This window comes from Ictidomys tridecemlineatus, chromosome 8, assembly GCF_052094955.1.
Source record: "Ictidomys tridecemlineatus isolate mIctTri1 chromosome 8, mIctTri1.hap1, whole genome shotgun sequence".
NCBI classification, from domain to species: Eukaryota; Metazoa; Chordata; class Mammalia; order Rodentia; family Sciuridae; genus Ictidomys; species Ictidomys tridecemlineatus.
In genome coordinates, this window is record NC_135484.1 from 40,341,689 (window position 1) to 40,367,285 (window position 25,597).

The 25,597-nt window shown below is 45.3% G+C and overlaps 1 protein-coding gene and 1 pseudogene across 1 annotated transcript; one reads left to right on the forward strand and one right to left on the reverse strand.

The window, feature by feature from the left end:
- Positions 1–629: 629 nt before the first annotated feature.
- LOC144366056 (RNA-binding protein with multiple splicing 2 pseudogene) lies at positions 630–2,543 on the forward strand (annotated as a pseudogene).
- A 5,191-nt stretch (positions 2,544–7,734) lies between these two features.
- LOC144366057 (BCL-6 corepressor-like) lies at positions 7,735–24,747 on the reverse strand. The gene is made up of 7 exons (XM_078019302.1): positions 24,594–24,747; positions 17,695–17,789; positions 12,557–12,723; positions 11,279–11,424; positions 10,261–10,338; positions 9,896–10,052; positions 7,735–8,889 (listed from the first exon to the last, which is right to left on the reverse strand). Exons 2-6 carry the CDS (start codon positions 17,704–17,706, stop codon positions 10,021–10,023), a joined length of 435 nt encoding a protein of 144 aa, XP_077875428.1. The 5' UTR covers positions 17,707–17,789; positions 24,594–24,747; the 3' UTR covers positions 7,735–8,889; positions 9,896–10,020.
- Between the last annotated feature and the right edge of the window lie 850 nt (positions 24,748–25,597).

Sequence of the window (25,597 nt, forward strand, 5' to 3'; positions counted from 1 at the left end):
AAATTGCCTGAGAAAGGGCCTCATTGTATTGCCCAGGTTGGTCCCAAACTCCTGGGCTTAAGTAATCCTCCTGCCTCAGCCTCCCTAATAGCTAGTACTACAGGTGTAGCACTGGGCGAGGCTCTGGTTTGTTCATTTGGTGGACTTCGAAATGGATCCCTGGGTGTCCCATATGCTAGACAAGTGCCCTACCACTGAACTACATCCCCTTTTCACTTTTTTTTTCTGATACCAGGGATTGAAGCCAGGGGTGCTTATTTTATTTAGAGACAGGGTCTCCCTGAGTTGCCTAGGGTTTCACTGAGTTGCTGAGGCAAGCCTCAAACTCTAGATCCTCCTGCCTCAGCCTCCCAAGCCACTGGGATTACAGATGTGTGCCACTGTGCTCAGCACCATTTCACTTTCTAAAATGAGGCTACTAGAAAATTTTTAACTCCATGTGCGGCTGACACTGTATTTCTATTGGACAGCACTACTATGGAGGATTGGTCAATTTCAAGGTCAAGTTTTTGGTCATTCCATCATTTCTTCTGGACTGGAATACTTCCATAAAGGCAAACATTTGGGGGGAGGGGCTGGCCGGGCCCCAGCTGAGGCCGGTTCCGGCCCCCGCCCCCCGGCGCCCGCCCGCCGCCGCCGCCGCCGCCGCCGCCGCCGCCGCGGGCGCACTCGCCGGTCGCAGTGAAAAGGCGGAGGCGGCGGCCGCTCGGGCTCGGCTCTGGTTCCCAGTGCCTCCCCCGCCGCACCCTCTCCCCACCTCCCGCACCCGCCAAACTTGATGTGACCCCGGCCTGACGCGGCGGCTGCCCCTCTCACTGCCCCGCGGGCCCCCACCGCCACCCCGCCCCGCACCCCCGGAGCGCACCACTCACCGCGCCCCTTCCCACCTCCCGGCCTGGGCCGGGCGCCGCGCTCGCCCTCCGCGTTCCCTTCCCTCGCCACCCCTTCCCCCTTCACCATGAGCAACCTGAAGCCGGACGGCGAGCACAGCACCGGCACCGGCACGGGCTCCGGCACAACCCTGGAGGAGGAGGTTCGGACATTGTTTGTCAGTGGCCTCCCTGTGGACATTAAACCCAGAGAACTCTACCTGCTCTTCCAGCCGTTCAAGGGATATGAAGGGTCCCTGATCAAGCTCACCTCGAGACAGCCTGTTGGTTTTGTCATCTTTGACAGCCGGGCAGGAGCAGAAGCCGCCAAGAATGCATTGAACGGTATTCGCTTTGATCCTGAGAACCCGCAAACCCTGAGGCTAGAGTTTGCCAAAGCCAACACCAAGATGGCCAAGAGCAAGTTAATGGCAACACTAAATCCCACCAGTGTTCACCCTGCCCTAGGAGCACATTTCATTGCCCGGGATCCCTATGACCTGATGGGGGCTGCTCTGATCCCTGCGTCCCCAGAGGCCTGGGCCCCTTATCCTCTGTACACCACAGAGCTGACCCCAGCCATCTCACATGCTGCGTTCACCTACCCAGCTGCCACTGCTGCTGCTGCTGCTGCCCTCCATGCTCAGGTGCGCTGGTATCCCTCCTCTGACGGCACCCAGCAAGGATGGAAGTATCGCCAGTTCTGTTGATTCTTCAGTCTGGTCGCCAGGAAGTTGGTTCTGGGACTTATGTGGTGGGGCCAGAATAGGGCCCTGAGCTTCCACCGCCCCCTGGGAGCGGCCTGTGCAGAGCTGCTGCTTCTCCGGAGACTGTGAATCTTAAGCCTGAGTCAGTGAACTGCTTCCTGTTCCTTTCCCTCTTCCTCAGGCTTGTTCTACCCCAAACCCTTCTCCAAGGCCTCCCTGGAGGATTTGAGGGCCTTCTTGCTGGGACACCCAGACCCAGCTAGGAGGCCTCACTGTGACCCAGCAAGACCTGACCTGACCTCCCACTCAAACATGCTTTTTAAGCTTCCCCTCAAGAAAATGAGGCATTTAATTTTGCATGTTTTCTGGCATGAATTAAGACACTTAAACTTGTGTATATGTGAGTGTACAGTTTGTTCTCACACTGTCTCCTTAGCAACAGGTCCTAGCTTATGGTGCCTGGTCCCTCTCTCCACACCCCGCCCCTACACCCACTGTGCTTCAGAGAGGCCTGAGCCCTGTGGCCACTTCTCCCCCAAGGACCCGTGCACCACACACACCTCCAGGCTCAGAACCACCACACGACATTTGCCTTGTCATTTCGAATCAGTCCTCTGCTTCCTTCTCAGATGGGCCAATAATTATAAGAAAGCCCTCTCCTCTGCCCATCTTGCTGACCTTTCCACATGGCACCCTGCCCCCACCACTGCTCCTTGTTCTTTCCAAACCTTAAAGTCAACCAAAACGTGAGAAGTATTTTTGTACCCTGTGTAACAAAATATTTATGCATCATAAAGGATTTTCATGTGTGTACCATTAATTATTAAAGAGACCTTGTTCGCCTTGTCAGATAAGTTTAATGTTTAGTTTGAGGCATGAAGAAGAAACGGGTTTCCATTCTTCAACAGCGAGCCTTTGTGTCAGGCGTTGGTTTAAGAAAAATAAAGAAAAAAATTGTGCAATTTTATTTTGTTTTGTGAGCATATCAATGCTTTACCTTTAGTCACAGCTGTGACTGTCTTGCCATTTCAGATGTGGGAGACTAGGTGGCTGTTGTAATTGTTGATCCTGTGAGAATGTGAAACTGGATAATATATGAAATGTAAAATAAAAAAATTCAAAATGAAAAAAAAAAAAAAGGCAAACATTTCTTTTTTTTTCTACCTTTTTTTTTTGAGAGAGAGAGAGAGAGAAAGAGAGAGAGAGAGAGAGAATTTTAATATTTATTTCTTAGTTTTCGGCGGACACAACATCTTTGTTTGTATGTGGTGCTGAGGATCGAACCCCAGGCCGCACGCATGCCAGGCGAGCGCACTACCGCTTGAGCCACATCCCCAGCCCGCAAACATTTCTTTTCCTATAACAAAGGAAGGAGAAATGCAATCTTGCCTGCATGCCAGGTTTCACATGGTGACATGCTCCTCCCCCATATTCTCTGAAGGGGCTCAAGGAGTTTGCTATCTTGCATACCATTGTGACCTCATGGAATTAAGCATACATAATGTTTATATTTATGTCTATTATCCACATCAATGTGCCCACAGGACTATATTGATCCGGTGGTTTTTTTTTCAAAATTGGCTCCTGAGATTTTTAGATATGACCGACCCCTGGCTTATTGTATATAGTGACACTTTCCTCCAGTTCTCCTGTGCCAAAGTGGAATCAACCATTTCTCAGAGACCTGCAGTTGTTAGTGGGAAAGGGTATTTAGAAACCACAGTCTGGGGACGAGTGGTGCTCATTTCTATCAGTCACTGTTTTTAGGATTTTTCAGTGCAAACAAACTTTTCTAAGAAACAGGATATCACAGCCAGGTGTACCCCTGTAATCCCAGCAGCTCTGGAGGCTGAGGCAGGAGGATTTAGAGTTCAAAGCCAGCCTCAGCAAAAGCGAGGTGCTAAGTAACTCAGGGAGACCCTGTCACTAAATAAAATACAAAATAGGGCTGGGGATGGGGCTCAGGGATTAAATGCCCCTGGGTTCAATTCCTGGTCCCCCCCCCAAAAAAAAAACCCAGTATATCACAAATTCAGTGATATTCTTTTTGGAGCTTTTGTGATGCTAGGGACGGACGCCAGGACCTCACACATGCTAGGAAGTGCTCAACCACTGAGCCCCACCCTCTGTTCTCATAATGCTATTTCTAATTTCAACTATGACATAATTTTTTATCTCATCAATCCTGTATTTCCATCTCCTTTCTTCCACATTGAAAATCCCAGTGGTCAATACCAACATTTCTTTTTTCTTTATCTCACAATAGGATAGACTCAGAATAACAATATTGACACCATCACTAAGGATAGGATTACTGAAAACACTTTAAAATATTTTACACTTCTTTCTGTCCTTAGGGTAAATCCACAAGAGATTATACAATCGATTTTTTTTTTTGTCTTAAAGTCACTCAAAATAGTTCTCTGTGTGATTGTGCTACCAACTGGATGCATGGGTTTATTTTTGTTTTGCTTTATTTTTTAATTATATATATTTTTTTGTATCAAGGACACTTAACCACTGAGCCATATCTCCAGCCTCCTTTTATGTTTAGAGATAGGGCCTTGCTAAGTTGCTAAGTCTGGCTTGGAACTTGCGATCCTCCTGCCTCAGCCTCCTCAGCCCTTGTTCTTTTTTTGTGAGGATGGAACCCACAGTCTCACTCGTGCTAGGCAGGTGCTCTACTACTGGGCTACACCCCTAGCCCCTCATTTTGCTTCTTGACTTACAGGAATTGCTTCTGATTTATAATTCTGTAAATACTGAAATCAAATCTATACTCTGGGAACACTTGAAGAAGCAGAGCTTCGGTCCCAGTTCTTTCCCAGGGGTGACCATTTTTTAAGTCTTTGTGAACACTCATTTTAAAAAATAAAGCCGAATCGGGCATGGTGGGGCATGCCTGTAATCCCAGCAGCTCAGGAGGCTGAGGCAGGACGGTTTCAAGTTCAAAGCCAGCCTCAGCAACAGAAAGGCCCTAAGCAACTCAGTGAGACCCTGTTTTGTTCCTGAGTTCAATCCCTAGTACCCTCCCCCAAAATAATTTTTAAAAATAAAGCAGATAGATGTATATGCTTTAAACTGAGGATTTTCCTTCATTTTTTTTTTCATTTAATGATAATATGCTGGAGTCTACTGGACTAACTCCTCGATTCTCCTGATAGTTGCATAGTAACTATCAGGAGAATTGGTAATTCTTGGTAATTCCAGCAGTGCCCGAATACTGGAGACGTGGGTGTGCTCCCTCTTGCTATTAAAACTATTAGACCAATTTTGACAAAACAGGAAAACATGGCTGAGAGGGTAAGCAGTTTGTCCAAGTTCACCCAGATGAGAAGCATATTAATGAGATTTGATTTGACTAGAGGAGGAGAAAACCTCAAAAGAACAGTAGTTTTAATATAATAGTTTATTTCTCTTAATAACATAGGCCAGGTGGGTGGCACAGTGGCTCTGGCTCAGGGACCTGGGATTCTTCACATTTCTTGTTCTGGAGCACTAGATGTCATAACCTCCTGCCCCAAGGTGGCTGCTTTAGCTGCAGCTGTCACAACAGCATCCTACCCAGGAGGAAAAAGAACAAGACAAAGGGCATAACCTTGACCTTTGGCGACTCCTGCAGAAATTGAAAGGGCTACTTTTGTTGTCTATCCCTAGGGAAGACAGACCCAAAGTAGGGTCCTCTCCAGAGGGCATGCTCTGTACTTATTCTGTTTTGGGTTCTACTGTGTTAGTCATCACATGTCACCCATGGCATGTCCCCTCCAACCCGGGTGAGGTGCATGCCCTTGGGTCACCTTCTTGGACTGGGGTCACTGCTTCAGTATAGGGAGCGCCACCCCAAGAAGACCCCCTCCACCCGTGTGTGTGACCCCTCCACTGCTATGAATTGCGCTTCCTTCTACCCCAGACCTTGCTCCGCCCCGATGACGTCATCGGTGGGGTCCAAGGAGTCTTCGGCACTTGTGCTTCCAACCATCTCGTAGGTTCTGATGCCCAGTGTTGGTTCTAACTGTCCGCTCTTCCATCTGGTGAAGCGCAAGTTCGGAGGTCTCCTACGCCAAGAGGTCATTATGTCCCCCACGGCCCTGAAGCCCGGGGCGCTCCACCCTTCTCTTGGCTTCATGAACCCAATGGCGTCCACCCAAGATGGAATCCCCAGTGGGCCTGGGGATTCTCCCTTTGCCTCAAGCCCAAAGGCAAAAAGGTAAATGCCACCGAGTGGTCACTATTTTAAACACTTGAAGCTCCCAGGGAGCCCCTGGTGGCCTACAGGTGGCTGCGGCTCACCGAGTCCACTTTTGTTGAAATCTTCTCTGCAGGTCCATGTCGCTGAGCTGAGTATCTGCTTTTGGAGGTGGTTTCCTAGGAAATAAAAATCCAGCCAACTATTAGCAAGAGAGGGCAAGGGGGCTGGCAGAGGAAGGAGGAGAACCTCATTTCTAGAACGCTCGGATGTTTACAATCAGAAAAACGGGGAGAGCCAAACAGTTGTATTTGCTGCCCTTTTGTGTTGTGTTTGAGGTCCATTATAAATTTTGTTTGGTACCACGTCTTCCAAAAGAAGTGTGTGTGTGTGTGTGTGTGTGTGTGTGTGTGTGTGTGTGAGAGAGAGAGAGAGAGAGAGAGAGAGAGAGAGAGAGAGAGAGCGAGCGCACGCTGTCTGCCATTCCCCATGGAGCTCTCTGACCACACCACATTGGCTGTCCCCTCACCAGCCTTCCCCATCCCCCTGTGCACTTCAGGATTCCACTCACACAGTGTGCCCATGGCCTCTCCAGTGACCCAGTTGTCCCTTTCTGCCTCAGAGTTCTCTGGGATCTGAGCAGGATGGGAAGGCATTTAGGACATTCGGGACATCAATATGATGCAACAACTGACGTCATGATGTTTATCAAGTTTGTGGAAAGGCTAAAGGAACCAGTCAAGGAAAACTCTGGAATCCTAGCACTGGTGATGGGGCCTGTGTCTCACTGAATGCATGGCCCAGCAGCCACCGAACCAGGAAGGGGCCTCCACCCCATGTAGCCCTCCCAAGGGAACATGGCTGGAGAACCTAGCTGCAAGGGAAGCAAGTAGTTCCAGCCTTTAGACCCTGCGATAAAGGAAAGGTGTTGAAGAGATGTGGTATGAAATCAAGGGCCAAGTGACAGTGCCCAGAGCAGATTCTTCAACTTCACTTGAGGCCAGGCAAGCTAAGGGCCACACAACCAAAGGAAGCCGGAAGGGAGAGTGGCCAGCAAATATGGGGGTTCATGAGAAACCCAGCTCCCCTGAAGATCAAGGGCTGGCCATTGTTTTGGTCAGAAAAGACCTGATGAGAATAATTTCAAAAAGAGAGTTTATTTGGGGCTCACAGTTTCAGAGGTCTCAGTCCATAGACAGCAGGCTCCACTCCTCAGGGCTGGAGGTGAGGCAGGACATCATGGAGGAAGAGTGTGGCAGAGGGAAGCAGCTCATGTTGATGATCAGGAAGCAGAGAGACTCCACTCTCCAGGTACAAAATATAGACCTCAAAGCCACACCCCTAATGCCACCTCCTCCAGCCATACCCCACCTGCCTCCAGTCACCACTCAGTTCATGCCATGAGGAGATTCATCCTCCTGTAAACCTTCTTGCATTGTCTCAAACACAAACTTTTGGGAGATATAACAGCCATGATGCGGGACTGCTGCAGGCCAAGGTCAAATGCAATGCAAGAGCCTGCCAAGGCATCAAAGGAGATGAACGGGAAGAGAAGAACCAAGGACAAAGATTGATATCTAAGAACTGCACTCCTGGAATAGGACTCTGAATCCTACTCTGAAGGCGATTCCTCTGAAATCTTGTAGTCCAATTTTCTTTTTTTTTTTTTTTGGTGCTAGGGATTGAACCTAGTGGTGTTCAACCACTGAACCACATCCCCGGCCCTTTTTGTTTTGAGAACAGAGTCTCACTAAATTGCTTATGGCCTCAGTAAGTTGCTGAGGCTGGTCTCAAACTTGAGATCCTCCTGCCTCAGCCTCCTGAGTCACTGGGATTACAGGCTTGTGGCTTCCACTTTGGTTTATGGGAGACTATAAGTGGTTCAAAAGTTATTCATAGAGAAATGATCATCAACCTGTTACCGACAACCACCACCACCCTTTAAAAATACATAGGACGCAAGATACTACCGTTTTCTCCTTTCCTCAACAGTTTTATTGCCTTTTAAGAAAATTTTTGTAAAATATAAATACAAAGGCAGAGAATTTACTTACAAAGTTAAAACACAGATTTCAAACATAAACACACAATCCAGAAAATTTTAGTTTTATGTACATCTTCAAGCAACCTCAACATATTATGTTAGTTTTCAATATTTTACAGAGTACAGAAAAAAATAGCTCAAAGTCTTCTTTAAATAAGAGTATAAAATGTTTAAACATATAAACAATCCGGTTTGATGCGTGAAAACTAATTTCACAGCTTTTAAATTAGGATATAAAAGTTTCATACAATTAGTTCTCGTGTGTGGATATGGTTTGGGTTTATATTACACACTACTGGCTCTCATCCAGTAGCATTTACCTGGCCCAAGCAGGTGCTCTGTAAACAAAACATAAATGGTACAACTCCACCAAGTGCCTTCACCCAATGCGCCCCTGCAAACCAACCACACGGTCCTGACCACACGTGACACGGTTACCCATCGCGTCACCAGAGCTTTGTATGAAATGAAATCAAAGTGTGAGCTCCTTGACAGTTTTTTTTTCTCCTTAAAAAAGAACAGAAAACAAACAAATGTTCCAAGTAAAAACATACATATCTCAAAGCACTGGAAAGTAAAGAAACGTTATAACAACTTTGTAAAAACCGACTTAAAAGATTAAAAAGAAAAGAACAGGTTTCTAAGTCCTTCTGACTGAAGTAATTTCTCTTATATAAAGAAGAGATATTTTCATATGTAATAGTGTCCTTTCTTTACAGAAATAATCATATTATGACACATATGCACAAGGGTTGACACTATGACATACTGTACATGGGGTGCCTGCGCGCTCACCAGTAGTCCTAGGGTGCCGTGTCGCTGGGGTGCAGCCACTCCACGGATGAGCCCAGCAGCATCTGCAGCTCGCTGGTGAACTCTACCAGATCCAGCAGCTCCTTGCTTTCGGGGTTGAAGGCTTCCAGGTCTTTGGAGCAAGAGAACAAGAGGCTCGCAGAAACCTGCCGGAAGAACTCTGCCTCGGCGATCGTGATGACTTCCACATTGGGAAAATTGCAGCGGAATATTCGGGAGGACATTTTCAACTTCTTGAGCAAGTCGGAAAGCAGCAGCCAGTTCCGTGGCCTGCAAAAGAGCAAGACGAGCGGGTGAGTTTCTGGGGAGGCTGAGGCAGGAGGATGGCAAGTTGGAGGCCAGACTCTGTGATTTACTGAGGCCCTAAGCAACTCAGCGAGACCCTGTCTCTAAAGAAACATCAACTTAAGAAGGTTCAGGGCTTCCACTGCTGATGGAAATTAACTGGCTGAGTCCTGCTCATCCAGCTGATCGCCCACTGTCCCTGTTACTGGGGGAAGCAAGTCCGCGTCCCAACCTCTTTGTCGTCTCCCCAGACTCTCACCAACAGAGCATGACAAACACAGTAGGCCCACATCCCACCCTCTATCCCTCAATCTTTCTGGAGTGACATTTTAAGAAGGTGTTACATTCCTTATGTACACCCTGCCACACTTTCCGATTTCCGTCACTGTTTGTGATGGCATACATGTTCACAGCTTTAGAGTCTGAGAACCACCTTACTCATGAAGCACCTTTGGTAGCATGAAGGCACAGCAGCCTGACTTGGACACCCCAAGACACTAACTACTCAGATCACAGGGGCCAGACTGGATCTAACCAAATCTGAGGATCAAGATTCCCCAGTGTCACATATCCTTAGGTGAGAAGGTAGTATGTCACTGAAGGCCATCAGACCTCAAATGACTGGGAGGGCCCTATGGTGACCTGTTGGAGCCTGAAGAAGGTGGTGCCTACCAGGAACCCCTTTCCAAAGTGTTCAGTGACTCAAGTATCCAGAATGCTGACTCTTCTGTGAAATTCTAGCTACTGACTTCAATGCCCCTTGGTCTTGCGAGGGTGACTCGAACCTTCTTCAACTGAGAGCTATCTGTATTCTGCTGCGCCATCCTGGTCAGCTTAATCAAGCAGAGGCGTGCTCTTTGTGGAAGAGGCTGATGGCAGTATCTGAGGTCCATGGACATTTGAGAACTCACCCACCCACCCGTGTGCTTACAGGGGGCCTCTCCCCCACCCCCGCCACCCACATGTGGCCCCAGCCGAGAGCCATGCTCACCCCTGAGCAACGGACACTTGGATGTTGTAGCACGGCAAGAGGGGGCTTTCTGAAAACTCAAATTCAAACACGTCGCTGTAGGGGTCGTCGTCATCATCCTGGTCTTCAGGACCCGGGGGGTTTGCTCAAACATCATATCCGCTTTCATCATCGGGTTCTAATATGGGGCAAGAGGGGGGGGGGAGTCGGTTAAACCAGAACGAGGGGGGGTCCTAAATAACAAGATTCTCTCCGGCTGGGCCCTGCTTCTGCTGCCCACCGCCCTCCCCCCCCCACCCCCCCCCCCCCGCCCCGCCCTGGCCCACAGACTGGTCCCCGCCAACCCATCCTCTTTCCAGGGACCGCAGGAGAACCAAGCTGCTCACCACAAACAGAGCTGCCGTAGAACTCCCAAGTGCCACTAGAGTCATCATCACTGCGACCCTGGAGGTCATTTAAATAATCTGCAGAGAACGGGAAGAAAAACAAGACAAACACCTCCAGGTGAGAACAAAATGATGTGCACATGGCAGGGGGGGGGGAGCACCCCCGCGCAGGTATTTTGTCCTCTCAGTTCACAACAGGCTGGCATGTCCCCTCCTGTCTTCCCATTTTGATCACCGACGCCGTATCCACATCCCTGTTCTCCGTGGAGTCTGACAAGAATCTGTTCACCTCTTTCCCCAAGGCATAGATCCACCCTGGCCCCCCAAACCAGAGCTAGACTGGGGAGTGAAGGGGTCTTCCAGCCTCACACCCGAAAACAAAGTAGCATCTTCTGTGTGGGCCCTTTCTTTGATGCGCTGAGCAATACAAGGGAAACAAGGCTGGGCCACCAGGCCGGCAGGGGCGTTCCTTGGCGGAAGAGTCTGGTAAGGAACTGAGCCGCAGTGTCTGGGAGCGCCCGGGGCTGAGAAGACAGGTCAGCCCAAGACCACGCACCGCAAAGTGACCCAGAGAATCCCGCTCAGGGGACGTTTGAGTCATTTCACCCAGACTCATGATATAAACCCCAAGAGCCATACTCTAGTGAAAAATGCATTTGAGGAAAATGCAAATAGCTTTAGGAAACATTTTAGAATCTTCAAGCAAAGAGATCAACTGGCCTCGCTAGCGTAGGGTCACCTCATACCAAAAGCCCAACGCCCGACTGCTGTCACTCAGAGCTTTAAAAAACCCAGCCTTTTTGGTTTCTGCCCTGTCACATCCTAATCTAAAAGTAGCTCCTGCCATCTGACTTGTGGTGTTCCTTGGCAGGAAGAGTCTGGTGAGGAACTGACTTAGTGCTAGGGATGGAACCCAGGGCTTCGTCCCTGTCAGGGAAGAGCTGTACCACTCAGCCACACCCGCCGGTGGCCCCCAATCTAACTTTTGGATGAGAACATTGCTTGGGCTCTGTCATACCTGTGAGAAACTTCTCCATTAGTTCGCTGTGGGTCATTTTCATGATGGTTCTACCTGAGTATGTAGCCAAAGTGGGATCAGCACCATAAGAAAGAAGCAAGCGGACAATTTCCAGGTGGTCGTTCTCCACGGCATCATGCGGAGGCCTGGGGACAGAGGCACGATGACATTCAGACTAGGCCTGTGCCACTTCCTCCCAAGTAGTCTTATTTAGTAACAGGCACACCGGGCACAGGGGTGCCACAGGCTGCTGGGCCTCCTGGGTGTAATATCTCACCCAGGAGGGGAGTAAGGTGAGCAAGGTCGTTGCTTTTGCAGAAGGGGAGGCTGAGGCACAGGGACGGGCCCAAAGCCCTGCAAGTAATTACTGTCATTTTGACACTTGACCTCACTCCCAGGCCTAAGGAGGTTGTCAAGCCTAAAATAAAAGTCTTCTCAATGAACTGCAATTGCGATTCGCCAGGTAAAGGAAACTGACTGGGATTAAGAGAAAACAACCCAATCTTCACACAGGCCAAGGCACAAGCCATTGCTATAGCATCCAGTGGGGGCGGGGCGGGACTCCACCACGTCCAGTGTCCAGTGCACAGACACTGTTCTGAAAGCCTGGCTCGGGCCACACACTGACCAATGATGTGCAGGGCTGGGTGAGGTGTGTCCTCGGGAGGGTACAGAGCTCCCCCACTGCCCCCAGCCATGCCCCATTCTGAGGGAATGCCAACTGCCAAGGGCAGAAGACCAGAAGCTTCTGTGTGGCTCCTTTGTCCGGGAACCCCATTGCCCTGCCTCCAGGCGGGGCCCTAAGGTGCTGGAGCCAGGAAGACGCTTGAGCTGACTCAGACCTGGGTCTCTGACCAATAAACTGAGGTCAAGGACAGGGCGAGGGCCAGGGCCTGGGATGTGGGTGGTGAGGCAGGTCCTGTGGAACCGGTGAGGGAGGGCAGTTGGCTCTGTCTGTGTCTTAGGACTTCCAGCTCACAGATATTTTTAAGTAGTGATTTCAGAGACGGTGATAAGCAGCCCAGGGTCTTAAAGGCCACAACCCTGACCATTCACACAGACCTTGACTTTTTTTTTGGGGGGGGGGCAGCGCTCTGGTCCATGGGAGCGCTGCAGCCCTGGCCAGGAGTGGGCCAGAATTCAAATAGGCCAGAAAGGTCTGTTTGATTCAATTCGAGAATTCAATTCCCTCTGTGGTTCTTCCCAAGGTTTCCAGGTACCCTGAGAGCCATTGTCTTGGCCCTGCTGGGCCAGGCCAAGGCAAGACACACTACTGACCTGGTTCCATCCTGGGCACTGCAGTTGACATCAGCGCTATATTCAAGGAGGTGTCCCACGATGTTGAGCCATCCTCGAGCACAAGCTTCGTGCAGGGCACAGTAACCTGCGTTGTCACGGTGATTCACATCACAAATCTTGTTCTCCAGGCAGTACAAGACCACTTCCTGTGGGGCGGAGATGGGAGACAACACTGGATCACCACAGTGACCTCACCAGGGGAGACTGTTTTGCAGTATTCGAAGACTCACACCCCGGGGCCCCAGAACCCACGGCGGCTTGGCCAGTTCAGGGATGGTGTCATCCAGGGCTCTGTAGCCACTGACTTTGAGACCTGGCTAGGAGCCAATGATGCTTCAACTTTTTCAGTCTCCATTTCCTCCTCTGGAGGAGCCCACACCCAGGGCAGTGAGAGGGTATAAGCAGACTCACAAAAATTCTTAGCCTAAGCAAGGCCTGGGTTTCTACTGCACTACAGAGTTCTTTCTTTCTTTTGGTACCGGGAATTGAATCCAGGGATGCTTGACCACTGAGCCACATCCCCAAGCCTTTTTTTTTTTTTTTTTCCAGAGTAGAAATTAGAAGTTTATTAAAGGACAGCAGAAAAGACTTCTCCTGGAGGAAGAAGGGGACCCAAGAGGTGGAATCCCCCAAGCCTTTTTTTTTTTTTAAATTGAGAGACAGGACCTCACTGAGTTGCTTAGGGCCTTGCTAAGTTGCTGAGGCTGGCTTTGAACTCGGGATCCTCCTGCCTCAGCCTTCTGAGCCCCTGGAATTACACACACAAAAAATCCTTATCCCAGTTTCCAGCATGAGGTCAGAGGGATTCAGCTGCTACCATTTCAAACAAAGCATTAGCAGGTATAAGGGCATTCTCATTTCTCAGGCCACTTAACAAGCAGGAATGGGGGGCACAAATCTAGATGAAAAGTGGGATCAGACGGGCACAATGGGGCACACCTGTACTCCCAGCGGTTTGGGAGGCTGAGGCAGGAGGATCACGAGTTCAAAGCCAGCCTCAGCAACCAACAAGTTACTCAGTGAGACACTGTCTCTAAATTTAAAAACTCAAAATAGGGCTGGGATGTGGCTTAGTGGTTGAGGGCCCCTGAGTTCAACCCCTGGTACACACACACAAACAACACAAACAACAACAACAACAACAACTCCCCAAACCAGGATGACCAAGGCAGAACACCCCCCCAACATAGGAGGTTAACCAGGACAGAGGTGTGTTCATAGGTTCAACAGATGGCAGAGGGTGTGTCTAGCGTGCTCAAGGCCTCGGTTCCATCCCCAGAACCTTGTGGGGGGGGGGATGACATAAAGGCTTCATACAGCCCCACCCCTTACCTTCTTCCACTGTCCCCCCACTCTGGGCTGGATCAATACAATATTTTCTTATTTACTTAAGCTCACAACAGGAATCTGGTAGACCATCGATGGCAACCTACACATTTACAAAATGAAACAAAACGAGCCTCCCCTCCCCCCTTGCAGAACGTGCTCTGTGTCAGCAGTTTGCTTGAGAATCACTGGTATTAATCTTCCTTCTTTGGCGTGTTAAAATATTAATATGAACCGCTCCCAGTAAGCCGAGCAGTAATTTATGCAATGCTTTATTACCTTGATTAAGAAAGTTTTAAAAAACACTGAACACTATCTGCTACCAGAAATCAGGTTTCAGTATTTCCTGTCGCGCCATGCCCAGCGGAGAGCTGGCAGGGACTGAGAATGGGGGCGCGGCAGAGCATGGGGGGGCCTGGGGAAGGGGGAGCCCCGCGGTCTCTCTTAAACTCTTAGGTCACTCATCTGTAAGGCCACCCAAGGATGTGAGGTGTGTTCTGGAAAACCTTTTAGGCCCTTTTCTAAGACAAGCCAGTCAAAGGCGAGGGCTGGCTTGGATGCTAACTAGAATGTTCCAGACCCCCCTCCCACATGAAGCAAAGGCTGCACGCACACTGGCCAACCTGGCCACCCGTGCCCTGTTGCTTCAGGTCACTGTGACAGCTCCCTTCCCAAGCAAGAGGAGGAGGAGCCGAGGCGTGTCTACGGAGGCATCTTCCTTGGCGTCCTAACCTGCCAGAAAGCCCACAGTCCTCTGAGCTCCCGGGCCACCTGCCCCAAGCGCTGGTATCCAGGATACCGCATGAAGCCGCTGCTCTTTTAGCAGGCCCTCCCGAGCTGTAAGCTAATGAGTTGTGCGCCCCAGCCAGGGAGAGGCCCCGGCAGGTGACCCGGGAGCAGTTCTGAGCGCGCCGACTGCTGTGCACAGATCAATTTCCGTGGGTCCCGGCGGCCTGCCTGGTGTCCTCCCAACCCGAGGGTTATTTGTTCTGACAATTATGGCCTTCACCTGGAAACCTTCACGGCCACTAGGGCTGATGGGAGGGAACCTCCAAGTGAAGGGCCCCGGAGCCGAAGGGAAGGCACCTGTTCCTGGAGGAATCAGGAGCCATCCCCAGTCCGCTGGGAAGCACTACGGGGCACAGCACTGCCCCTCTGCCCCGGGTGGCCCATAGCAACCTCAGGGCTCAGGAAGAGGAAGGGGAAGGGCTCCTGCTACACTCGGGAGACTGAGTTAACCCCAAGTTCAATGAGCATGAAGCCCTGGGTCTGGCACTCAGGCCTTCCGCTACCTGGTCTGCTGGGGAGACTCCAAAGGCCCAGCCAAGGGCCCAGGATAGAGGGCTGGGGTCCAGCTGTGACCACCATCCCTCCGACCCTGTCTATTGGGGTCAAGAGGGCTAAGGTACATTCCTAGCTGGCCTCAGAGATGGCGCCACCGCTGTCACCAACACAGAGAGTGGCAAAGACGCGGGACCAACGGTGCCTACCCACTACATTTCTTGGCTCCTTTTCTATGCTAGAAATGGGAACCAGGAAGGCAGCCCTCCTGTTCCCAAACAAAATCAAACTGTTTTTGTTGGACAATTTTGTTAAGCAGCTATAAGCCGAATGCCATTAACCGCAAAATGTAACCATAAAGGCCATAAACCCGACATTGTTAATTAATTAAATGCCTCATTAACTTTTTTAAAAACATGATTTATTCAATTCATAGAAAATTTAACCACCACCACTAAATGCACAAGCAAGTGGTTAAACACTGGCATTTGAGCCCCAGAACCAGCCTCCCCAGCGGGAGGGAGAGGTTCCAGGGGGTCTGGTCTTTCCGAAGGTCTAGTTAAGACAGGAAAGGAGAGGACGTTTCTAGGGAGCCAGATGAACAGCGAGGAAAGCTCCATTACCTTTTGGATTCCTGGGGGTAGCTTTTATGCAAAGTGGGAAACAATAAGACCCATGGGAAACCACTCCCAAAGCCAGGGTTCCAAAGGCACCTTACCCCTGGAAAGGGGTATGTAAATGGCTACTTGGGCATAGCCCAATTCTGCCTCACGTATCAGGAGAGAAGCTTTATCTAGTAGTTAAAACAATTGGCAAGAAGAAGGGTGACCTGTGACATTTACATACTGCAATTTACATTTGAAGCGGGTGGGGAGTTGTCCTTATGCAAACATTCCCAAGGCCATCAAAGGCTCAGTAGCCTAAAAAGTGTAGTTCAAGTTCTCCTTGGTCTAGGCCCTCAAACCTACTCACTGGAAGTAGGAAAACTGTACCTCAGAGGACACAGAAGGAGTGAGACTGGAGCAAAAGAAGCCAAGATCAAAGGTCAGGCCAGAAACACCCCACCTCTCCCCAGGGACACAGGCTCTGGCTGCCCTCCCTCCCTCCCTCACCGTCAGTGCTTGTGGGAAGCACAAGTCACAGTCAGTGGTGGGTGGCCTTGCTCCTAGGAAGGCAAGGCCTGGCACCTGCCCTGTTCTCCTAGCTCAGCTTGTGGGGGATGGATTGGTTGCCACTCAAATTTAATCCACAAGCAACTGAACTAGTTACCAAGTCCTTCCAGAGAGTTCTTGCCAAGATCATCCAGACATTCCCAAAGAGACAGGAGGTACAAACAATGGCACATACACCCCAAGACACCCTGCTGGCACTTCAAAGGACTGTCCCAGAGGTGAGGACCAACTTCCAAGTTCCTACCCTTTCGGCCATGCCTCTGGGGTAGGCTCTAGGTCAAGGGGTGACCTGTGGCTTTGGTGAGCCCCAAGAAAGTTCCAGGAGCCAGGTGAGGTGGCGCATGCCTGTGACCCCAGTGGCTCCAGAGGCTGAGGCAGGAGGATGGTGAGTTCATAGCCAGCCTCAGCAACTTAGAAAGACGCATCTCAAAATAAAATATAAAAGGTCTAGGGATGTGGCTAGGTTAAATCCCTAGTCCCCCCCTCCCCTCAAAAAAAAAAAAGAAAAAAAAAAAAAAAAGGTCAAGGCACAGTAGACAGCAGCAGGGTCAAGATATGAGAGCCAGGCTCCTGCGAACGCCTGGGCCTCAGCACAGCCCGGCCAGCAGCCTCCACCTAGGCACCCCTGCACCTCCCCTCTTGGCTCCCTGAGCTGCAGTTTATATTCCCCATCCAACTCCCAGAGGACTGATGCCAGCATCAAAACCGCCTTGGCCTGTGGCCATTACAACACAACTTCAACTGACATGTGTGGTGGGGAGCCCCACAGGGGCCGCTCCAACCAGAGCTCCTCTGGGGGGCTGGGGTTCAGAGCCCTGCTGATTAGTATCTCTCCAAGTCGCTGAAGCCTTTGGGGGCTCAGTTTCCTCATCTGATACGGGGGATAATACCAGTGGCTATGACACAAAGGTGAGTGCCTTGTGATCATGTGGGCTTAGAAAAAGCATGTAGTCGCTATGAGCTATGGTGCCCAAGGTCAGCCAAGCCAAGCCAAACCTGCAGGACAGGTGATGGGAAGGAGCAGTGAGCCTGGGGCAAAGCCCGGAGGCTACTCATTAAGACATCACTCAGGTGGGCCTTCCCTTCCCCCACCTCAGAGGGCCAGTGCCCCAACCCTGCACAACCACTTTGTGCTTGTCACGGAATGCCACCCCTTCCACCAGCAACAGCACAAGCAACTCCAAAACCAGTCTCTTCCCCTCCGTCTGGTCTCTCCCCTCGCACATCTGAACCCAAAGGGCGCATTCAAACTTCCCCCAGCCTCCAGGCCCAGGTTCTGTCAGACTTTCTATCAGAGGCGAGGGAGGGAGTGAGTGGGGAGTGAGTGGGGAGGCCTACCTGCCTGCACATGACCTGAACATCAGAGCGGACATTTATCCTCTGGCCTGTGCCTCTGGCTCCCTCTAGTGTTCATTATTTGTTACTTCTGTGATCTGTAAATACAAGAAGAAAAAGACCACCTCTAAGAGAAGTGTCTACTAGAAACCTGAACCTGATTTTCAAAGATCCCAAATGGCATTTAATGTAATTAATTTCCTAGTTTCCTCTTTCTCTAGGCCCCTAGTGTCATTTAATATGATTAATTTCTTAATTTCCATTAGAATTTCTCATTATTAGAAAAACTATGTTATTGAATGTATTTTAGACTGTTGCATTTCCTAAGATCAGATTTTCTTCCCTTCCTTAATGTTATTTTTTTAAATAAAAAATAATGAAACTGACTAAATACTGTTCACTTCAGGTACGACTATACACAATGGCCTATTATTTCTATTTATAATAAGCTCATAACATTTTTTAAAAGGAAACTGTGATATATACTTATAATGTAATATCATTCTACAATAAAACTGGAATGAAATACTAAAAAGAGATAAAATAGGAACACATAGCAAGTGCTTCTCTTGAAGGTATAATTTTACAAAAAAGTATACAGATGTTAAAGGCATATGACTTCTCCTATTTATTTAAATGATTCACTAGGATATTGGAAGTTCAGAATATTTCTATATTATGGTTATTATATCATTAAATACATTTAAAAATTATTCTCTTAAATTAAAAACACATGGTCCCTTCTGAGATGTTAGGAAACAAGTACAGCACATTATAATATTTAATGTTTTATTTACATTAATAACTATGTTATAGAAATCAATAAAATGTCTGAAATTCTGTTTTTATAGGCATGGATCCATTGAGTATTAAAAACAGGCAAAATAAACTTCAAAGATGCTTTAGAAATGACAAGACCAGTCCTCCCCAAGCCTGCCAACATCAAGAAAAAATACTAAGGGAAACAGAGAAACTGGCACAAAATGAAGGCGACTCAAGAAACAAAATTACTATAGGTGGTGTGATATTCTGACTTGGATCTTAGAATACAATAAGATATATTGAAGTTAGAAAACATAAAATGTGAATGAAGCTGTAGTTTATTTAATAGTAGTGAACAAATGTTGGTCTTTTGGTATTAACAAATATATCTTGGCACCGTAAAAAATAGCATAAGGGGAAACGGATGGAGAATATTTAGGAACACTTTGTGTTATCTTTGGAACTTTAACAAATAAAATTTTATTCCAAAATAAATTTATATTAAAAATTTCAAGTTTAATTAAATTGATCAATTTAATTAAAGAGATTTATGGTAAATTAATTTTTTAAATTTAATAGCACTCATGTTTAATGCTTTAATTCAATTTTACTTTATATAGATTTTTAAATTAGTTCTATAGCAGAGCTTAAAAACTCATGGGATGGGGCTGGGGATGTAGCTCAGTAGTAGAATACTTCCCCAGCAGGCATGATGTGTGAAGACCTGGGTGAAGCTGGGAGCACCAAAAAGAAAAAATGTGGGATAAATGTAAATTTGGCATCTCTAGGTTTTGGAATTGACTCTTTTCAATATTTTTTAAAAAGTATTTTTTTTTTTTTGGTAATCAAAGCAACACATATCTTTTGTTAGAACAAAAAATAATAAGAAAGGTGACTAATAAAAATTAAGAGCCCTGTAACTACTTTCCCCATCTCCACCATATCACTCATCAAAAGACATTGATATATATATTTATTTATTATTTGTATGTGGCACTCATAATGCACCAGACCACATTATAAGTGACTTACCTATATTGACTTATTTAATGTTCCTAATAAACATGAAGAGGCCACACAAAATGAACATGTACCGCTATTATTCTCATTTTATAGATGAAGTAAATGATGCACAGTGGTTTATCTTAGCTGTCACACAACCAGCATACCACTAAGATATCTTCAAAATATTCTTATCTTTTGTATTCCTAGATTTACCAATTGTGAAGGCTCTTTATTGGCTTCTTGCAATGATAGATGAAGATTTAGCTCATTTTTACCAAGCTCTCCTATATCCTGATCTTGCAATTTGTTTTAATAAGAAAATCTGTCTTCTATAGAATCACTTTAGTTCCTGTCATTTTAAGTTTTATGCTACCTCGACCTCTCGTTTTTCCAACTGTGGAGAGTGCCTTTTCTCTTTCCACTCTGTGCTACAGGAGCAGCCTCCCTGCTTATCTGGTCAGTTCCACTTTCCCTTCTTTCCTTTCTACCTCCAGACAACAAAGCCACATCCCCAGTCCTCTTGACCTTTCACTTTTAATGAGGTTCACATCACTGCATTCTACTCTATAGCCACAAGACTTTCATACTTTCTCTGTAAGTTGATTCTAAAGTACAAAATTCAACAGAGTGTTAACACTATTATGATCCTGTAGGTATTGTTGAAATATAATGTTAGGAATGCATTATATTTGTATTTCCTTTCTTTTATATTTGTTTTTTTTTTCTTGTAGTTTCTAATTTTTTTCTCTTGCATCATCTATCTTTCTTGGATTTTAAATTTTATTAGAACTTCCTGTCACGAATCCCTGGTATTGTAGGTCTTTTTGACACCTAGTTCCTGCTTGGAGCTCTCCAACTTCCTGATCCACCCTGCTGTCATCCTGGGACTCACTATTGCTCTTCTGAAGAGGATTCATTGTTTTTTTGAACTTTCCTCTTTCTTAGTGTATTCCCTCCTTTTGATGAATATGTTACATCAATTCTAAAGAAATTTCATCAGAAAGCACTATAATAACTGAACTTACTCATTACTTACATGTCAGAAGATATTGATTTTTTCCAGCTCTCATATTTGGTGAATGACTTTGCTGACTAGAGATTTCTGGGTGAAAAATTATTTTCCCTCAAAATTTTGAAAACATCCTTTCATGATTTTTCCTGATCTAGTACTGCTGGTAAATCTGATGATAGTCGGTGTTTTTTTTTTTTTTTTTTTTTTTTTTTTTTTTAGGGAATTTGTTTTTATCTCCACACTGGACAACTTATTTATAAATTATATTTGTATGTTTTATATTTATAGTTTTGAAGTTTTATAATGATATATCTCAGCCTATGTCTTTCTTTTAGCTATTGAATCAGATACATCATGGATGCTTTAAATTTGTTGTTGTTGTTGTACCGTGGATTCAACTCATGGGCACTCGACCACTGAGCCACATCTTCAGCCCTATTTTGTATTTTATTTAGAGACAGTGTCTCACTGATTTGCTTGGCACCTCGCTTTTGCTGAGGCTGGCTTTGAACTTGTGATCCTCCTGTGTCAGCCTCCTGAGCTCCTGGGATTACAGAGATGTGCCACTGTGTCGGCATGGATGTTTTCAATTTGCTGACTTCCATGTAAGAAGCATTTTAGCTGTAGGAGATTTCTTCTATTTTTATTTATTATTATCACCTTTTCCTATTTATTCTGTGCTCTCTAAAGTTGGACATCTGCAAGTAAACCATGTCTCATTTTCTCTTATATTTTCTATTGCATATTTAATTTTATTATTCTGAAGATTTTTTAATATTAATATTTTAATTTGCAAGAACATAACAATTTTTTTGTGGTACTGGGGCTTAAACCCAGGGATGCTTCACATCTGAGCTACATCCTGAGCCCTTTTTATTTTGAGACAAGGCTTGCTGAGTTGCTGAGTGAGGCTGACCTTCAACCTGTGATCTTCCTGCCTCAACCCTCTGAGTCACTGTGATGACAGGCCTGTGCCACTAAGCCTGGCTTTCTTATTTCTAAGAACATCTGGTACTTGTATTTTTTGTTTGTTTTGTAGATAAGAAAGATATCTTCCCAAATATCTTTGATGGTACCATCAGAAAGGTACCACCTATCTGTCCATCCGTCCGTCCTTCCTTCCTTCTTTCTTTTCTTCTTTTTTCTGTGTTGATGAATTATCTCTTTTTTCTGGAGTCACTTTTGCTTATTTTGAGCTTTCTCATATTGCATTTTTTCTCTCCACATTTTTGGTGGTTCTTGCTGTCCATTTGCACTATGAAAGCAGTAACAGAAAAGCCAGGTGAGTTTCTGTCAGGTGCTGTTATTGCACTAGCAAGCTTTGTTCTAAGATATGTGGGTGGGAGCTAAATATTATAGTTTTAGACTCCTGAATGTCAAAGTTCCAACTCCCACACAAGCTGCCCTGCTTCTTCCAAAGATCTATGTTAGATTTTATAGAGAAGAATGGCAGGTTTTACTCCTTCCTTCCTTCTTCCTTCTTTTCTCTTCTCTATCTCTCTCTCTAGTTGTGATGGGGTAAATCTTAGGCAGCAGCTGAACCATCTAAGAAAGCGTATGGGTGAAAGAGATGGGTTTTGGGGAAGGTGACATGCTTTGTTTGAAATCTTTCAATTAATTTCTTCATTTTTAGCCTATGCCTTAGTTCTGTTCTCCAAGTTGATCAACCCTTCAAAGTTCTCAGTTCCCCGATTCTGTGAGGGCAGAACATCTTGCTACTTCTGCCTTTTCTATGTGAGCACTTGATAGCACTTTCCATTGCCTTATTTATCAGGCACTGGTTTATCGTTTTTCATTCTTCCCAGTATTTCTTGAAATTACTTCTCAAATGCCCTCTTTTCCCCTCTTTTTCTCATTGCTGGCCTAATCTATTTTGTGTGTGCATGTGTGTGTGTGTGTGTGTGTGTGTGTGTGTGTGATTGTGTGTATACCTTTACTACCAGTTTTGTTGGTTTGTGGCAGAGAGAGAAGATAACTTGGTCCTTTATCTTTTTCCTCTCGTTAGAATGAAGAACAAAATTACCATTCTTGTTCATGGCTGCTGTGTGGTGAACTGGACACAGGCAATGGTGTGGAAGGGAGATGAATTTGGTAGTTAAGGCAATTGCTCACGTGTGGAGTGTTAATAATTTGCACTAGAATTGCAGAAGTGGAGATGGACTGGAGTGAACAGATTGGGGGTGACTTTACAGTGAAATTGGTGATCTGGATGATGCATTAAATAAGGAAGTAGAGAGTTTTCCAAGGATGACTTCAATAATGCCACAGAATAAAGAGGTGCACTTGAAGTTTGGGAGACACAACATAATACCTTTGAGCATGTTGAGTTGAAATGCCTTTCAGACATACACATATAAATTATAAGTTGTCTTTTAGATATTCAGAGGTGAGATCTTTGTTACAGATATTAATTCGGAGTCATTGGAATATAACTGAAATTTTAAATGAGATTTATTAGGGAGAGGGCAAATACTGAGAACAAATGAAGGCATAGATTTAGCCCTGATTAGGTGTTTTTGATATAGCATAACATGGTACTTGTCATTAAAAATGTGTTCATAATAAATATTGTTAGAAAATAATAACACCACAAGTACAGAGTTTCGTATTAAAAATGTTTACTCATAGGAGGTGATTCAACCATTAAAGCAACTCACTGTGTTACAGGGATGCTATGAGGCCTAGAAAGAGAATTTCTAAAAATATTTGGTGAAAAATTCAGATCTTCTGTTTTCTATTTTTTTTTTTTAAATAAAATGTTCAGGTTTGGAAGTTTTTCTAATCTATGCTTCAGTTTCCTTGTTTAGATAGGAAAAAAAAGGAAAGGACAGGTTTTTTTTCCTTGTGTAAACTATTTATTGACAGCACAAATGATATATCTAATTAATAACAATAGATTTGAATGATAGAGGAAAATCTAGTTGTGCTGTCTCCAATTTATTAAGGAAAGTAGAGTTTAAAATATATTTGAGTGATAAGTTTAAGTAATTGCAAATATTTGTGCTAGATTCTAATTGATATCTGACTTCATGTGTATAATATTGGAAGTCATTTTCCATCAGTACTACATGAAAATTATTTTAGGTAGATGAAATTGTCTCTATTTTACAAATCTCATAATGAACATTAGATTTGTTTCTATAACCCACACAAGCGGTTATGTTCAGTGCAAATCTTACATATTTCCTGTAGGTGGTGAACAAGGCACAGTTATGCTAGAAAATCAGTAGAACATTCTTAAGACCTTTCTATATTTTATTCTGTATCTGAATAAAACCAAATCCTTTCTATTTACTATAATTTAATAATTGAGATGATATTGCATCATATGTTTGAGATATTGAAATGTATACAATATTTTTTTTGAAAATTGCTAGTATACTCTTTTTTTAAAAAATACTTTTATTTTGTTTATTTATTTTTGTGTGGTTCTGAGGATTGAACCCAGGGCTTCACATGTGCTAGACGAGCACACTACCACTGAGCCACAACCTCAGCCCGGTAGTATACTCTTTTTCTTGATATTATAAAACGAATTCTTCATTTTTAATAAGGAAAAATTTGATATTCATAAGATCCATTCTTTCAGTTATTTCAAATGAATGATGAATATCTAAATATCAAGACCACCATAACAAAACAGCTATCAGTGCAAAATGGAAGATGTATATGAGTGCAAGTACTTCGGTTGAGTTCTTCAAAGGTCTACTACTTCCATATACATTAAACAATCCTTGTCTTTTCCCCAACCCTGATCATAAGTGCAGGAAGTCTGAATGATCAGTATATGCATTTAGGGTTATCTTCCTTTTACTATAAACACTGTTGAGGATGTTTGCTGCAAAGGAGAGAAACCACCACAAGAGTGCAGGGCAGCTTCTTGTAGGAAATGATACAGCCGTGGATTAATGAGCGTTCCACCAGATGTTTGGACAGAGTTCATTTTTAAGTATCAATATGATAATTTTAACATTTTAAAAAACTTATCCTGCTTTTTTTATACCTATGTTGTGTTAGTATTATCATTATGAACATTTCTTAGGAACCTACTACTTGAAGGTATAAAATCACAGAACACTTTTCTAAATCCCAAATATATAGTGTTGAACAGTAAGTCTAATACCTCTAGTGTTCTGCCAAGGCCAATGTCCCGGCTTGGCACCAGAATCACGAGGCACTCACAGCTTTGTAGGTTCAAACAGCAATTCTTTATTCCAGCTCTCACACCACCTCCACACAGGTCCAGGGGCAAACGCGTTCTGCTGTCTCCCGCACAATTCACCTCCTCCACGAGGCTCTCTCCAAATCCCATTTCAATCTCACGAGAACTCAACGGGAACAAGCAGCAGGAACACCCTAATCCCAGCAATAATCTTCAATTTCCAACTTCCCTAAAACCTATTATCTTAAACTGGCAACGCCTTAAACTCAAGGAGCCGGTTACTTCCTCAAACCTGATCAGCTCTAAACCCGGATCTGCCTAGGTCCTTGAGCAAGGTCACCTCATTAAAGTATGCATGCAATGTCCCATCAAATGTCCTCTAAGCAGCATGGGGTACGCTTGGCAAGGAAATTTCGATGCGTCATTCCTACTTGGTAATGGCCCTCAGCAGTGTTCAGAGTTCTGTTGACCTCTCGCACAGGAAATTGTCAAACAGGTCTTGAAAAATTATGATGGGCAAAGGCTCAGAGGAGGAATTCCTTTTCCTTTTGTTTATTTCCCCTTTTTGGTTTCTTCCTCCTCATTTTCCTGACCAATATTAAATTACTAAATAAATATACATCAATACAAAGTAAAGATAAATGTTACAGAAAACATAAAATTTTTTATTAAATTAATAAAAAATAAAATTTTCCACTCCTTGTTCCCAATTCTCCCTGTCACATTTCCTAGAAGGAAACATTATTAATAATTAGGTGCATATATTCCTGCTATTTTAATTACATAAATGTTTACATATTGAAAATGAGAAATAATCATACATCTATTCTACAACTGTTCTTTTTATTCTTACATATTTACAAGAAGAATTATTAAGAGGTTTACAAGAAGAATTATTAAGATTATGCTAACATGTATTAACACTTCTAACCTTTATATAATACCCCTACCATCTTCAAGTATTA

Bases quoted from the DNA above. Each gene is read 5' to 3' on its own strand.
- LOC144366057 (XM_078019302.1), bottom strand. The intron at 10,339-11,278 runs GTATGACAGAGC...CGTTCTCTGCAG, and splicing joins AATGGAGAAGTTTCTCACAG to ATTATTTAAATGACCTCCAG. The intron at 10,053-10,260 runs GTGAGCAGCTTG...GCCCCATATTAG, and splicing joins CTACGGCAGCTCTGTTTGTG to AACCCGATGATGAAAGCGGA.